At 32.1% G+C, this 15981-nt stretch overlaps 1 protein-coding gene across 2 annotated transcripts in view; it reads left to right on the top strand.

The window, feature by feature from the left end:
- The window catches only part of LOC145317188 (uncharacterized), a 35854-nt gene that overhangs the window by 18986 nt on the left and 887 nt on the right, over positions 1-15981 (top strand). For both annotated transcript variants that reach the window (XM_080158141.1, XM_080158142.1), the window contains exons 7-16: positions 1016-1102; positions 1368-1435; positions 2707-2782; positions 3732-3795; positions 9072-9117; positions 9713-9776; positions 11426-11477; positions 13571-13629; positions 13804-13913; positions 15214-15385. In XM_080158141.1, coding sequence (XP_080014267.1) covers positions 1016-1102; positions 1368-1435; positions 2707-2782; positions 3732-3795; positions 9072-9117; positions 9713-9776; positions 11426-11477; positions 13571-13629; positions 13804-13913; positions 15214-15385 — 798 coding nt within the window. The remainder of the gene's footprint in view (positions 1-1015; positions 1103-1367; positions 1436-2706; positions 2783-3731; positions 3796-9071; positions 9118-9712; positions 9777-11425; positions 11478-13570; positions 13630-13803; positions 13914-15213; positions 15386-15981) is intronic.

The raw sequence follows: 15981 nt of genomic DNA on the forward strand, positions 1-15981 counted from the left end.
CAATTATGATAAACAAATTCACACCTTCAGTAGTTTAAAATTATTGTTAAAAAATTTTAGACACTGATAATTTGGAACCAATCAATAACAATTCAATTTAAAGATTATATGAGAAGTAAATTCAGAAAGTTATAATTATTTCATTGAAAAATTTCCATAATAATATATCTGCTATCATAAATTATTGATAATGTTTTAGATAGAGCTTTAAATGACTAAAATGCAATGGGAGAAAAGGGATAGGGGAGAGGGGGAGGAGATAATTAAAAAGATATTAAGGGAAATGACGAAAAATAACAATATGATAAAAGAATTCCTTTTCAAGCTATAAGATGTAAACAATCATAACTGCAAGATTCAACAAGGATGATATTATATTAACTGAAAAGGTCTTTAGATTGGCCATTTGTCTTATGTTATATTTGCAACACTTATTTCATCTAATAAGATGTTTTAAATAAATGTTATTAAATTTGATTTACTTTTAAATTGAATATTAATATAAATCCAGAAAAATTTTTTAAAATTTTTTAAAAAATCACTGCATGGTTTTTACTCAACCAAAAATAATCTTAGTGGATAGATAGATAGTAAGCCACATAAAAATTCATGTATAATTAATTTTTATAAAACTGGATTAAAGAGGTCATAATTAATTTTGAATAAAGACAATTATTACGTACTTTTAAAAATAACTATATTTTTTGTTAGATTTTTTAAAAAGGATTATATAGGACAATTATATTTATCCTTGCCTTTACAGACCATCAACGAACTAAAATTTGCATAATCTTTGACTAGAAGCCTTAACTTTTTTGCCCGTTTCAGTCCAAGACATTTTAAAGTTTTACTATTAATATTGCTCATCTGATCTATGCTTTAAAGCCTTTGGTTCTGACATGACTTAGGCTGATATTCAAATCCATGGCCTTTCTAACAACACTGGATGCGATGTGTTTTATGCCAAAGAAAAAGGTTTTGGACAAGGATTTTCTTAATTAAATCATATTTCTAGACTTTGCTGGAGGGAAAGAGTGGAGAAAGATTTGAGAAGTCTGCTCCATTTATTCCAAGTGGCTTTAGCAGCTATGGGGCACCAGAGGTAATAAGGGCACATTACAACTTTTTGTAGGGGAAGGGGAGAGTAAATTTTTTGATAGATATTATCAGTGATCCTATCAGGGATAAGACAACGGAGTATAAATTAATATAACCTATAAAATTCATCCTTCTTTAGATCAAAATTATTGGTTAAAAATGTATTGAACCAACTAATAAAACTCTCTAAATCATAGATAAAATCATATAAAAAATAGAGGAATATTTATATCATAAACATATTAAACTTTATCAAATTTATATTTTAGTCAATTCCGTCAACCTATACAGCGACAACGGTAGATGAATATTCTTTTGACAGCTATGATGAACCTAAGTAAGTTTTTATTGAAAAAGTTACTTACAGTTTATACGTGTTGGTCTGTTAGCTTGTATTTATTGCTCTTAAAGGTCCATTAATGCAATAAATGAATTAGAAGTAAGTTCCTTTGCCATAATCTTCTGGCTCAGGATCATGGAGACGGAGCCGATGCATCAGCCGTCATCGTTCGGACAGGAGTCAAAACGGCTTCACTTTAGATTATCTGTGTTTAGCCGAGCCGGAGAAGGCGTCTTTTTCGTTGGAGCCTTAGTGAAAATCTTATTTTTTCGTTGGAGCCGTTGTTGAAACGAAGCCTTATTTTTATCTTAAGCCGGAGGCCAAATAAAGCCATTATAATTTTTCTGGCATAAATCTTTAGCCGGAGAGGAAACCTTTTTTCGGAGCCGGGTCGCAAATTGACGGCTCCGAATCAAAGCATAAGCCAAAGAATTATCAACTTTCAGGAGTAGTTAATTCGCGAAACAGGGAGACATTATGAATAAGTTATACTTACTCATTTTAATTAGGGTGTTGCTAATTTAATTTCATCTCAAAAGAAAATAAACAGCTATTTGCACTTATTATTTTAATTAGTATGGTGAAAATTGCGGTACTTCTTTGCATTGGGTTTTACAGTTGCATTTAATTAAAAGAAAATATATTCTTGGATATAATGATAAATTATTATATCTGTGTTCAATTCATTATATATTTACCATTGTAATTTGCAAAGATTTATTAATATATATTTTCCAATATGGTTTCAATTAATATCCGCTGGATTAGAACCAGTTCTAAATCATACTAAAAAATCATTTATAGCATCATATTTCAAACAATTTTCAATCAATATTGAAATAAAAATCATAAGATCAATAGCAGTTTTGTTACCCCGGGCCTTCAGCCAATCGGAGCTAACAATCTGGTTTTAATTTTATAATTTTTATTTAAATATTGATGGAAAAATAAAGACTCATCTAATTTATAAAAAAATTGATTTTTACAGGGTTGAAATAAAAATCAGAAGATTCATAGCAGTTTTGTTAGACCGGGCCTTCGGCCAATCGGAGCTAACAATCTGGTTTTGATTTTATAATTTTTTACTTTAATATCCGCGGAAAGATGTCTATAAAACGAAGCGATAAATAACTATTCCCGAGCTTTATATTAAGACTCATCCAATTTAAAAAAAAACATTATTTAAATTTTTCACGGCGTTACTTTTAAATTTGAAATATAACAATCTTAATTTTGTTTATGTTTAATAATTCACCTTGTTCATTTAGGCCACTATACAAATCCAATACTGATTATGTGACCAAATATTTTGGGCTGACCGGCACCACCTCCAGAGATATTCAGGTAAACAGACTTTCATAAAAACCATGTCGTCCCAGGAGTCAGAAACAGCGTATAGTGTCCAATAAAAATGTCGTCATACAATACAAATGACCGACCAATGGTAGGCCAGTATACATTGTAATTGACCAATGGTGAATTGTATACTGGCCTATCATTGGTCATTTGTATTGTATGACGTCATTTTTTATTGGATAGTATGTGCTATTTCCAGGAGTCAATATAAAAACAAGGATAGCATCTTCCTTGAGTAGCAAAGCACGATAAAATTATGGATGGACAGATGCTCAGTTGTCATAAGAAGGGGAAGATAAAAGAGAGAATATGTATAGAGATAATCATGCTTAAAATATTAATAAATACTTTTTGTTAATGACTATAGAGCTGATTCGGAATATAATTTTACCTGTTTGGCACAGAAATCTCCATGCAAAGATTTATAACGATTATAAAATTCCTATATTAATTATAAGAGAAATCAGTTACAGACTTCCAAACATAAGGACAAACGAATGTACATACTACTGTTCACGGTAGAGGTATCAGTAAAAGAACTTAGGTTTGGTTAGGGTAACTTTTGAACCAATTAAGAAAATAAACTATGCTATTGTATCAATGATATATGCAATACTCAACAGCTATGCGAAAATTATGAAAATTGTAGTTTGAAAAGACACAAAATAGTTTCGTTTGTTGCTAAATAGATATTTTTGGGTATAGTCCTTTTTGTGGCAACGCCCCTTAAGGGGCATTTCTTCGTATTTTCACAGTAGCTTTTCTCCTATTTCTAGCCCCTGCGGGACAATCACTTAACCCAATATAACCTAACCTTCTTCGTATTTTCACAGTAGCTTTTCTCCTATTTCTAGCCCCTGCGGGACAATCACTTAACCCAATATAACCTAACCTAACCTAAAATAACCTACCAAAAAAAAATATTTATTTTTTTCAGCTCGGTTTAACCTTCACTGTTCCGTTCCTCTCCATTCCATTAACAAGTATCAACAGTATCATAGGTAACGTAGAAATCCTTATAATAAAATAGCAGGATGTATGTCTGTCTATCTGTTTGTTTGTACCGAAGGATCTCGCAGATATGGTTCTCCTTTGCAGGGTATCTTATCATAGGTCCCGGGAAGGTTTATACCTAATTTTAGGGAGAGTACCATCACCCTCCAAAGAGAAATCGTCCTTAGAAAAAAATTACCCCCTCCCCCTAATATTTTTTTCTTGAACTTAATCTTAAATTAGGTGATCTAATTCAACTCCCTCCACCTCAAGTGCCTCTAGGGGCATAGCCGCTAGTTATACAACAGTACTGGATGTCTGTATTTAAATTAGGATCTCGAAAATGTTAGGGCTGATTAGAATGTGTATTATAGGTAGGCTTATTGCATTTCCCGAAGTGATATTTAATCAGGAATAGTTATTTCTTTCATCGTATTATAAACGGCTTTCCGCGGATATAGAATGTACAATTTTAAGATTAAAACCAGTTTTTTTAGCCCAGAGATGCCGAATGCACGGGCTAAAAAAACTGGTTTTAATCTTATGATTGTACATTTCTATATTCGTAGAAAACTGGATATAATACGATGCTAGACATAGTTTTTTCGTATGGATGAAAACCGGTTCCTATCCACCGGATTCGAATGAATACGAGAAATGGCTTTTTTTCATATTAGAAAAAAGTTCCAATCCCCTTGTATTTTTATTTATTTCAATATTTTTTACCCGAAAACACAATGTTTTTTCTTATTTCAAATGAAATTATATAGATTTTACTATTATTGGTTTAAATTTCCAAGCTAATTTTAGTCTAAAACGACCAAGCTAATAATACTTGATTCATTTCTACAAGAGACAAAATGGTTGCCAAAGTCAAAATATATCTTCATGTCTGAATGTATTAATAAAAATTGGTTGAAAAACATTCTAAAGAAGGTGTATCAACTTTTTTGCTTTTTATTTAAGATAGCTAGCCGGTTCTTTCAGTAAGTAGTAGATGTAAAATTTTTAATAGAATTCAGATATGCAATCGGTTTTTTTGTAGACCTCTTATTTTTTAAGTAATTTAAGTTTTTAAAAAAAATAATTAAGTCGGTTTTAAGGTACTAAAACGCAACAAAATAAAAGAAGAAAATGGCCAGTATGAACAAAAATAGTAAGATCCTTAATTTGACACCTTACTTTTAAAATTCTGTTGAGTAATTATTGAAAAAATCTATTTTTTTAACCTTGGTTTAATAAAAACTTTAGACCTAAATATTTTCTCAAACAGACATAAAAAACATGGGTTCATATATACCTTTAGAATCAGAAAAATATTACGAATCTATTCTAAGCAAAATTGAAAAAGTTTTATAAAACTATAATAAAAAAAATAAGTTTATTTTAAGAATCATAATATTCGGCTTTAAAGGGTTAGCTTGAACCAAACCTGAACCAAACCTAAACAAAAGACAATGCAATGTAGCAGATATTTTTTAAACACAAGAAACAATAATGTATTTTTAACTGCATTGTTTTGAAGTTTATAACAGACTAATGCATATTTGTTCATAATTTTTCATTCTTTACATGTTCTTTAATATCACTATATTTATTGTAGTATCTATTGTATATATTGTATGAACGTTCTCCTTTTTTTCTGGCAATGCTATAGGTTAATTTTATAGGTTAAGCTTCCCGATTCGTCAATTTTTGCGATTTGTGATTGGCTAGTTTAGTAGTTACAATTCTTAAAATAAACTTTTTATTTTTTCTATTTTTTATTACAATTTTTTTTAACTTTTTCAATTTTGCTTAGAATAGATTCATATTATTTTTCTCATTCTAATGGTATAAATGAACCCATATTTTTTATGTCTGTATGAGAAAATATTTAGGTTTAATGTTTTGATTAAACCGAGGTTAAAAAAATAGATTTTTTCAACAATTACTCAACAGAATTTTAAAAGTAAGGTGTCAAATTAAAGATCTTACTATTTTTGTTCATACTGGCTATTTTCTTCTTTTATTTTGTTGCGTTTTAGTACCTTAAAACCGACTTAATTATTTTTTTTTTAAAACTTAAATTACTTTAAAAATTAGAGGTCTACAAAAAAACCGATTGCATATCTGAATTCTATGAAAAATTTTACATCTACTACTTACTGAAAGAACCGGCTAGCTATCTTAAATAAAAAGCAAAAAAGTTGATACAACTTCTTTAAAATAAGCTAATTTCGGACTCGAAAAAAATAACTTATTTTCAGTTTTTCCTAAAATATATCAAATTAGATTATGGGGTTAATTACATTTTTACTATCAAATAATCTCTTTTTGCACTGTTTATTTCAATTTTTATCTCGAAGAATTGTGATAATAATTTAATATTTCCGCCCTTTGTCTACCTCATAACCTTACCAAGGATTTTGACAGATTTTCAGAATTTTAAATCCTCGCTGTCAAAACTCGCCCGTTGACGATATGTTGTTTATATCGACTTCATGATAATGAATAATAGTGGTCGTGGCTGACATTTTGCTTTGTATGAAAGTGGTCATGATTGATACATTATCGACATTCAATTCTAACAACATTATAAGACAACAAACTTATTATTTTAAATAAACTACACAAATTTATGACAAGGATTTATTCCTAAGTTTTAACCCTAAATTGAGTATTGCGGCAGTGGGTTAGATTTTCCTGTATGCATAATCCCTAATCCCTGTGGGGTTACCCTGTACTTAGTATATAACCTAACCTAGCCTAAAGTAACAATTAAACTAGAAAAATCGATCATCCCTCTCTTAATTTGTTTATTTTTCTTTGTTCGACTAGGCAATTTAGGGAAAACGACTCCATTTTATTCTTCTTTGAAAATAACTGTTAAATTAATGAGTGCAAATCCCAATCCTTAAAACCTAACTGCAAATTCTTATTGTTGTTTAAAGGAAATGTTGTTGTAACTGTAGTTTTCGTTCCATATGAAGAATTGTGATTGTTGAGCCAGAAAGAAACAGTGTCATACATCCTTTTAACATTCATTTTTAAAATCTATTTTAACACTAGTAGCTTCGCCCTAGCCTCTGTGGCTTTGTCTGTCAAGTATCCCACGTTTAAAAAAAAATATTTCAAATCTGTTATTCATACTGACTTAATAATGTATAAATTGATCTTCTATTAACTAGTTCCTTAGTTATGATATAATTTAAGTAAATTAACTGGCAGTTTCCTTCGAATTGCCTAGTCGAGCAAAGAACCACCCCTGTATTTGAAAATAAATTGAATGTAGGGGGTTATTTTTCGTGTGTTAGTATTTCAGGTTAGGTTATATAGGGATTAACGAATGCCCACAAAGGTAGACTACCGCAGGTATAGGCCACGCAAGGTTAAGTCCCACAATGTTAGATGTCCAAGGAGGGATTGAGCTTATAGAAAAAAGCTTAATTTGTTTTAAAAATAAGGCGAGGGTGTTGTGTGCTCGCTAGCAGGAATAAACCTGGGGACATTGGGCTATTTATTACACTAGTCCCAAAAGTATAATAATGTTTTTCATTCATTTTCTCGAATTTTTATTGGTTGGTTAATTAAGTTGAGTGTCTAAACGTTTCAACCCCTAATTGTAATCTATAAAAGAGATAATTTTGTATATCATCACTGGGTTGTCCATCAATTTAACGGCCATTGTCTTATCTCTTTAGAGCCCGTGCTCGCTAGGCACTTTTCTGAAAGCACTTTATAAATATATCATACATGTTTATCGTGTTTTATAGACAGTTGTCTATAAAACATACGAAATTATTTTGATTAATTACTTTGGCCGTATGAGACCAGTTTCTTCACTATGACCACACTATTCATGTACTTTCGGCATGGTTTATAGTCAATTTTATGTAATTCGGATTCCATTATTTTGACCTTTCAAAAGTTAAAATTAGATATATGCATTTACATTTAAATTAGAATAACATTTAGCTTTAGAATAGTCATTGCTAACATTAATGATTTTGTTTTAATTGAATGATTGATCAATGATCGTCTATTCTTTGGTATTCTATTCTTCATCGGTGCTTTTTAATACTTGCGGCTTTGTCCTTAGAGGCCTCTAGGTGCACTGAAGGGAAAAGGACAGGGAAGGAGTTGACCCACCTCTTTCAACAACCTAATGTGATGCCCTTTTTTTGGTAAAATTGATGCAATCCAATGCAGTGGGTGGAATTCCAAGTTAACCAATTCCTAGTTGATAGTTTTTGTTTTCGCTTCATCTAATAATTTTTATCTACAAAAACAATTAAAGATGATATAATAACAAAAATGATGATTTGTGTAATTAAATGATATAATATTATATTGTTTTAATGTACCGATAAATGACTTATTAGTTTTTGCAAAAGTATCCGATCAGAACCACATTTTTTACCTATTACCTCATTGGGGCGGGATTTTCCTTCGATTTGATCATTTAGAGAACCCAATGGCATCATCCGCTTATAAAGGGATGTAATAACCTAACGCACACTATTGGATATTAGGTTAAGAAACATCCAACAGATAACCACCCCTTTGATTGCACGACCTTTGTCGGAGAAGTCCTAACTGTGTATGGTAATGAGTTGCACCTGTTTATGGACCAAGGCAAACTCTAACTATTTATGTCGCGCATCTGACATAGAAGCAATAAGAATCACTATGAATTTTAGAATGACACGGTGTTGGGCGAGATTTGACGACGAGTGAATGCGCTACGTGCTGATCTTAAACATATTTATGAAAACATCAAAAATAACTTTTTCCTCTTCGCATAACTTTCATAATAAACCATCTCCTCTTATTTATTGCTGGTTTGTCTTTTTGCTTTAATAAAACAGTTTGTGGATGTAAAATTATGCGGAATTTAATGAACATTCTTATTTGGGTGTTCAATGTCTTCCGCGAAGTTGCATCCCGAAAATACTACATTAGCAAAAATATTACTTATTCGCCCAGAGGCTATTAGCAACTTAGATTCAGATGTGCAATTATAAGGGTTAAGTCATGTTTTTTTTGCTGCTGTAGTAATAATCTTAACAGTTAAATCAAGGTACTCGGAAAGTGTTATGTGTGACATCATAAAAACACATCTTAAAAAGAAGGATGAGAGAAGAAGTGGGAAAGGAAACCCCTTAAAAAGAGATGGATAATAGAGGTATTATTATAACGTCACACATGACACTTTCCGCTGTCCTGTAAACAATCTACCATTCTGTATTTAATAATGTGAGAAAAAACGCAATTTAGTGGATTTAAATAAATTTATTTTCAGGTGGAAATTTTGGAGACATTGGCAACATTCTCAACATTGCTAATATAGGAAGAGTATCAAATAAAAAAGATCTGGTTGATTTTCCAAACCATAGTTGACATATTACCACTCCCTCCTTTTCCACAGTATTTCCAAATTGTTTTAACCACTGCACTGCAGTGATCACCTAACTCTTACTTAACTATGACTGAACCTAACCCAACCCAAATAAGCTAGATTTATTCATTTTTCAACGTTTGAGGATGGCTAATTAAGGAGAGTAATTACCCTTTTCATGTAGATTTTACTCTAAGTGTAATTTTTTTTGGAAAACAGGTGAAGGAGAATGAAAAAAATCACGTCATTTAACCCCCTCCCCCCAAATATTTACCCCCCTTTTGAGATTTTTACCTTCTTAGGGTAAAGCTTGGGCGTCCTAAATTTTAATTTTCATAAGGGTTAATTTTGATTATTATTATTATTGGATATGTATATCAATTTATCTTCCATTGCAGTATCCCTTAAGATCACTGGATATTAACACAGCTCTCACAAGTTATTTTTATTAGTGAATGATACAGACATTAACAGAGATGGTATGAATCTAAAAAATCTTGCAAAGAAAATTTGTAAAAAGAATTTGATACTTGACTTGAACGTGCAGACACTGGTTCTATTATTACATTTGTTGTCATAGCTGTTGCCTCGGTTTTCATCCTACCTCAGGTATTTAACAGTAGAGAAGCTAGTCTGTAACGCTATAGAGAAAATGTTATTCTATTAGACTGCAGCATTTTTTTGTGAAGAAAATAATTTACTTAATCCGTTGGTCTTTAAGTCAAACTACAAATATTAAACACATGCAAGACATATATGTTAAAGATTTCTAATTTTTCATGCATAAATATATTCACCACTGAATATCTATCTTTATCCCTTCATCGAATGATTTTTTGTGCTTCGCTACTTGTTTTTTGCTGATTGGGGTATTATAGTTTTCCTAATTCTTAATGGATGAAATATTCTTTTCTTGAGGGTCCGTAGGGTATCATATATATATTATAAATGAATATGAGAGAAACTTAGATTCATAAAAAATCTATAAATATATAAATTTTGCTGTTCATCGTTGGGTATAATGCAGTATCACAAATCAACAATTTTATCAAAAGATGGAATAAAAGGGGGCTGGAATCGTCATCATAAGCGTTAATAAGTAAAATCTAAAAAAAACTTTAGAGCTCCCTGTCTCTGTTTTTAGCTTATGTTTGGTTAAGTTAAAAGGTCATTCCTGGGGCAACAAGATAAAATGTTATGTCCTTTAACAGTATCCTGTATTTGGCAATACATTTAGTTTGCAACAAATTTACATACAATATTGTTTTGACTTATAAATTGATATCCTGCTTATTATGTGCTAACACTTTACAAGAGATAATGTTTGTTTGCCCTACTATCAGCCTTTAAGGCTTCGCTTTTTATGTAAGAATGAAATTGATTACCATTGTTATCTATAATTCAAAGTAGAACGATGTCTGTCTGTCTGTCCGTCCGTCCGTCCCTTAAGATCTCGGTAACCACTGAACCGATCGGATTCTACTCTTCAGGGAATATACCTATTGGTCCTGTGGTGGTTTTAGGCTCTTGGGGGGTGGGACACCCCCAACCCCCCAAAAAACAAAAAATCCCCCCCCATTTTTTTTAGGGGATTTCCTTGGTCCTTTTACGTATTTCACCCAAGTTTTTTTAATCACCTCTTGGGGCAAAGCCCCTAGAGGCTAGGGGCGAAGCCGCTAGTACATTTATATAAAATATATTTATATAAATATAAGAATAAGATATAAATCTTCTTGTAGGTAATTAATTAAGATGAAAACCCACTGAAACCAAGATTATTTCACAGATTTATTACGTAATTACATAGATTAATAGAGATAGATATAGGGCTAGGTTCCTTTTTTCTTTCTTTGCAAAAATGATTCAAATTTAGTAGCACAAATTTGAAATTAAAAGTTAAAATTTAGATCAAATTTTATTTGCTTTGTTGAAAATAATTACTGCTTGTAGATATAAAAAATATTTTTAAAAAAGACAGCACATCAAATAATCTTTTAATTTCCTAATATCTGATATGCCTAATTTCTTGATATTTTTTTCTATGTTTACCACTCTTAATTAGAGGTTTGTTAGATTAGGCATCGCAGCCGCTGTATAAGAGTAAGTGTTCTTTTTATTTAGCTTGTCGCGTTCTTTTTGTAAATACAAGCTTTAAGCCTTTAATATATCTTAACAAAATTACATAATAACATGGATATAAAGCGTTTAAGTTTGTGTTTATCGCTGTACAATTTTTCAATTTACAATCTTTATTTCAGGCAATCTATTGGCTGACTGGAATCAACCTGTCTTCCTTTAACTGGGGAAGAAGTAAGTTTTGGTTTTATTTTGATATCATAAAGTATTAAAGGTTTTCAAATTAAAAAAAATATTATCAGCCATTTAGGAGATCTGAAGTATCACTTAGATAATCATACTTCAATTTGGAAATAATTTAACCCAAAATCATCCTAGAACTTATGTGATGCTTCTTCATTATGTAGAATTGTTATGAGTATTAGTTCAGTGTCTAGCGAGATCTTAAAGGACAGAAAAAACCTTACAACTTCATGTATAGAATTAATTTACACTATTTTAACTTGCTACATACAGACAAGAGGTCTGTACTGTTTGAGTTTGAAACTAATGTTTATCCCAAGGAATGATGGCAACATTTGGCTCCGTGCTAACTTCCTGTAGATACTAACAGAGGCGTGCACATTATTTTAATAGGGTTCTATAATATATTGGGGTATAGTCCCTGTCGTGGCAACGCCTCTTAAGGGGAGTTTCTTCAAATTTTCACAGTAACTTTTCGGTACTTGCTTACATGTGGTAGACTGGAGCACCGAAAACCCCCCCCCCCCCGCTTAGTTTTGACAAAAATCAAAAATAAGGGGGGGGGGTAGTTATTTAATGTCTGGACAACGGCAAGGAGGAAAAAAGCTCAGCAAGGCAAAGACTTAACCCCCCCCTTAATTTTGAAGAAAATCAAAAATAAGGGGGGGGGTAGTTTTTTCACTGTACACACGCCAGAAAGTTGAGTGAGGTAAATCAAGTAAATCCAGTATACCAGAGGGGAAACCTTATTACAGGGATATTCATGTTTTGGGGCATAATTTCCTTATTTATTGACTTTGGCCAGTAAAAGGTTTTAATTTTGCGCAAAATTAAAACCTTTTACTGGCCAAAGTCAATAAATAAGGAAATTATGCCCCAAAACATGAATATCCCTGTAATAAGGTTTCCCCTCTGGTATACTGGATTTTCTTGATTTACCTCACTCAACTTTCTGGCGTGTTGTACAGTGAAAAAACTACCCCCCCCTTATTTTTGATTTTCTTCAAAATTAAGGGGGGGGTTAAAAACTACCCCCCCCTTATTTTTGATTTTTGTCACAATTAAGCGGGGGGTTAAAAAACTACCCCCCCCTTATTTTTGATTTTTGTCAAAACTAAGCGGGGGGGGGGGGGGTTTCGGTGCTCCGGTCTTCACATGTAAGCAAGCACCAACTTTTCTCCTATGTCTTGCCCCTTCTTAGGACCAATATAAAACTTTACTGACAGACAGTCAGACAGGTAGATAGAGGGACATCCTATTACTTTTGTATTTAGGAATTTAAATTTTTATTAAATATAGACGACAAATAATTCCTCCCCCAATTCTCATGCATTGCAATATTGATTTTGAATATTTTAATAGAAAAATAGTACGTTATTTATCCATCATAAATCTGATTTGTTTCTCGGTTTCTAGAATAGAGCAAGATCTTATAGTAGATGTAATACACTTCTTTCTATATCAGACAACCAACCATATTATTGTACGAATTTGGCCTGACTGTTAATGTTTGGATAGTAATGAGTTGCACCTGTTTATAGGTCAATACATTCCTCTTTTAATGTGAAAATTTGAATAGAACTCAAGAAGAGAAAAGTGTATTGTCAAGGGAAAAAACTAGAAAAGCATATCTTAAAAGAGAATTTACCGTTTTTAACAGAAGCTTTTAAACCAGACAAATAAAAGCATTTTCACGGAACATTTCTTTTGTAAAAGTATACACATTTAATTCTCAAAAACTTTTCAAATATTTAAGATGAAAAGCAACTCTACAGATCATATTGGTTTTAATGACAAAAGAAGATACTATTTTCTCCGTCTTAAGTTAGGAAGCGGTTTGAACCTACAAAATTTTGTTTTATTTTTTTGAAATATTGAGAGGAAAGGCCCAACAATGTAGCCCCGGGGTAAAATTTTTGGAAATTTTCAGAGAGCTCTGAGCGCTATTTACCCCCCACCCTCCAAATTGACTCACATCCTTATTTGTCTTCCCCCAAAAAATTAAAAGCTTGGACGTCCTTGAATCCTTGAATACAAAATGATTTAGAAATCATATGTACTGCCTAACGTTGTGTTGCCTCTAGGTGATGACGAAGCTGGTGGCATGGTTGCTCTCGCTAACACTGTGGATAAAGCACTCCAGGTTAATTTACTTTATTTTTCTTGTTTTTCTGTATAAATAATTGAAGGGAAGAATTAATTATTGAAATTAAAAGAATGATGCTTCCGACAACTTAAAAACAATTACAAGGGTTTGAAACTGATTCAAAGTGCAAAGTCCAATAATTTTTTGTCTATTTGATACTATTTATTTTAGGAATTCAATATTGACTCCCGTGGATGTGTAGCTAAGCATATCTGTTCTTCTCTTTACCAAGTTGATGAAGATAACTTCCTGGCACAGACTATTTCTAAATCTGCCTACAGGTATGTTCCACTCTGTACCAAGTAAAGGATAACTTCCTGGAACAGACTATTTCTAAATCTGCCTACAGGTATGTTCCACTCTGTACCAAGTAAAGTATAATTTCCTGGCACAGACTATTTCTAAATCTGCCTACAGGTATGTTCCACTCTGTACCAAGTAAAGTATAATTTCCTGGCACAGACTATTCCTAAATCTGCCTACAGGTATGTACCACTCTGTACCAAGTTTAGGATATTTTTCCTGGCACAGACTATTACCTATTCAATTACCTCGTTGGGGAAGGATTCTCCTTCGTTTTCAAGTGATCATCTAGAGAAGCCAGAGCATCATCCGCTTGATATAATACAACAGACAACCAACCTTTAGATCGCACGCCCATTGTCTGGAAGTGCTAAATGTTTATGGTAATGGGTTGCGTCTGTTTTAAAGGCCAAAGCATTCTCCTCACTCTAATTATTAGTTTCACGTGCATGACTTAGTAGCAGTAAGTACAATTTATAACGTTTCTAGTATGACGCGTTGTGGACCAGGCACGCTAATGCCGCGAGTTAGCACAGACTATTACTAAATATTACTAAATGTTAAACTGTATTTCAAATACAGGATTTTCCAGACTTTATTTGAAATTATTGCATGAATAATTAAATTTTAAAAGTTTCTGTGACTGTATCTTAAATGTTGAAAATTCAAATAGTAAAAAATGATTTTAAGTGAGAAGTGGAAATTCAACCCCCCCCCCCCCCCCACCTCCCACCCCCAACACAAACACAAAAAAGATCATGAACATTAATACAACGAAAATATACTTATAAAAGAAAAGGAAAAAGATATATTTGAAATAATTATGTTCCAGCCCATCTCACAGAACAATTTACTCTGGCCATTAGAATAACGACCCAAACTCTTATCCAACAAATTTATTTATTACCACAAATTTACTGCAATAAAAAAGTTAAACATAGACGGTTAGATATTTAGATCAGAAAGCATAAAAATTATAAAATTATATTAAAACATTGATGATAACATCCGTAAGTTGTGAAGCTCTTCAATATTAAAGTAAGAAGAACAGTCAAGTAGATGTTAGGAGCTGAACAGATAGACAGACGGAAATAGTGGAGTGTAGATTAAAGATTTGTGTTGTATATCGTTGATAGCAGGTGTGAAAAATAATTTAATGAAATCCACGGAAAGATTGAAATTTTAAATTGCATATATTCTAGATAAAAACTAGACCTAAATTATATATTTTAAAATTTGTGTTTAACTACTCTTTTTTCTTATTATTTGATATTTTAGTAACCCTGTTGTGAAAACATTCCTTGGACCTGTGCAGGCAGGCATGCTGGAGAACATCGAGAAGCAGAAGTTGAGCAGCGCAGAGGCTGTACAGGAACAGTGCAATGCATACTTCAGAGGAACCTGTCCTTGGGATCCGAGTGGCGTCACTTCCATTCTCATGAAACTCATGGTATGATACAAATAAATATAGAATATACGTGTGGATATTATGACAGGGGAAGAATTGTCGTCAATTTATGTTGCTAACATGGATATTACTTATTGGTTAGTTCGTTCATCCAGTAGGAGGTGAAGGGTAAATGCGGGTAGATTGAGGGGGGGGGGTCGCTTTTTCAGCAAGCTGTATTAGAGTACATGATTATCTGGTTAAATATCCAAGTAATAATAAATCCATTAATATTCAATTATATTATTTTATAAACTAAGTATTACGATGTTTGTTTGTCTTTCCTACTAAAAGTTAGGGTATGCCTATCTGTATATTTGTGTGTGCCGAAAGATCTTTTGAACAGTTAGACCGACATGACTATCCTTAATACTGTGTTACTGTGCTTCATATGGCTTCTGGGTTATCAACTATATTGATAATTTAAAGATATTGTTTCTGAAAAGTAGCAAATATATAGCAAATTTAGATTGATATATATTAAGAATGATAAATATTTTAATTATCTTTCCAGTATGGCTTCGAAACCGATTAATATCCGCTGGATTAGAACTAGTTCTCAGCCATACTGATAAATCATATACAGAATTGCAATAAAG

The sequence above is a fragment of the Acartia tonsa genome, chromosome 4 (genome assembly GCF_053477335.1).
Source record: "Acartia tonsa isolate MP-2025a chromosome 4, ASM5347733v1, whole genome shotgun sequence".
Taxonomy (NCBI): Eukaryota; Metazoa; Arthropoda; class Copepoda; order Calanoida; family Acartiidae; genus Acartia; species Acartia tonsa.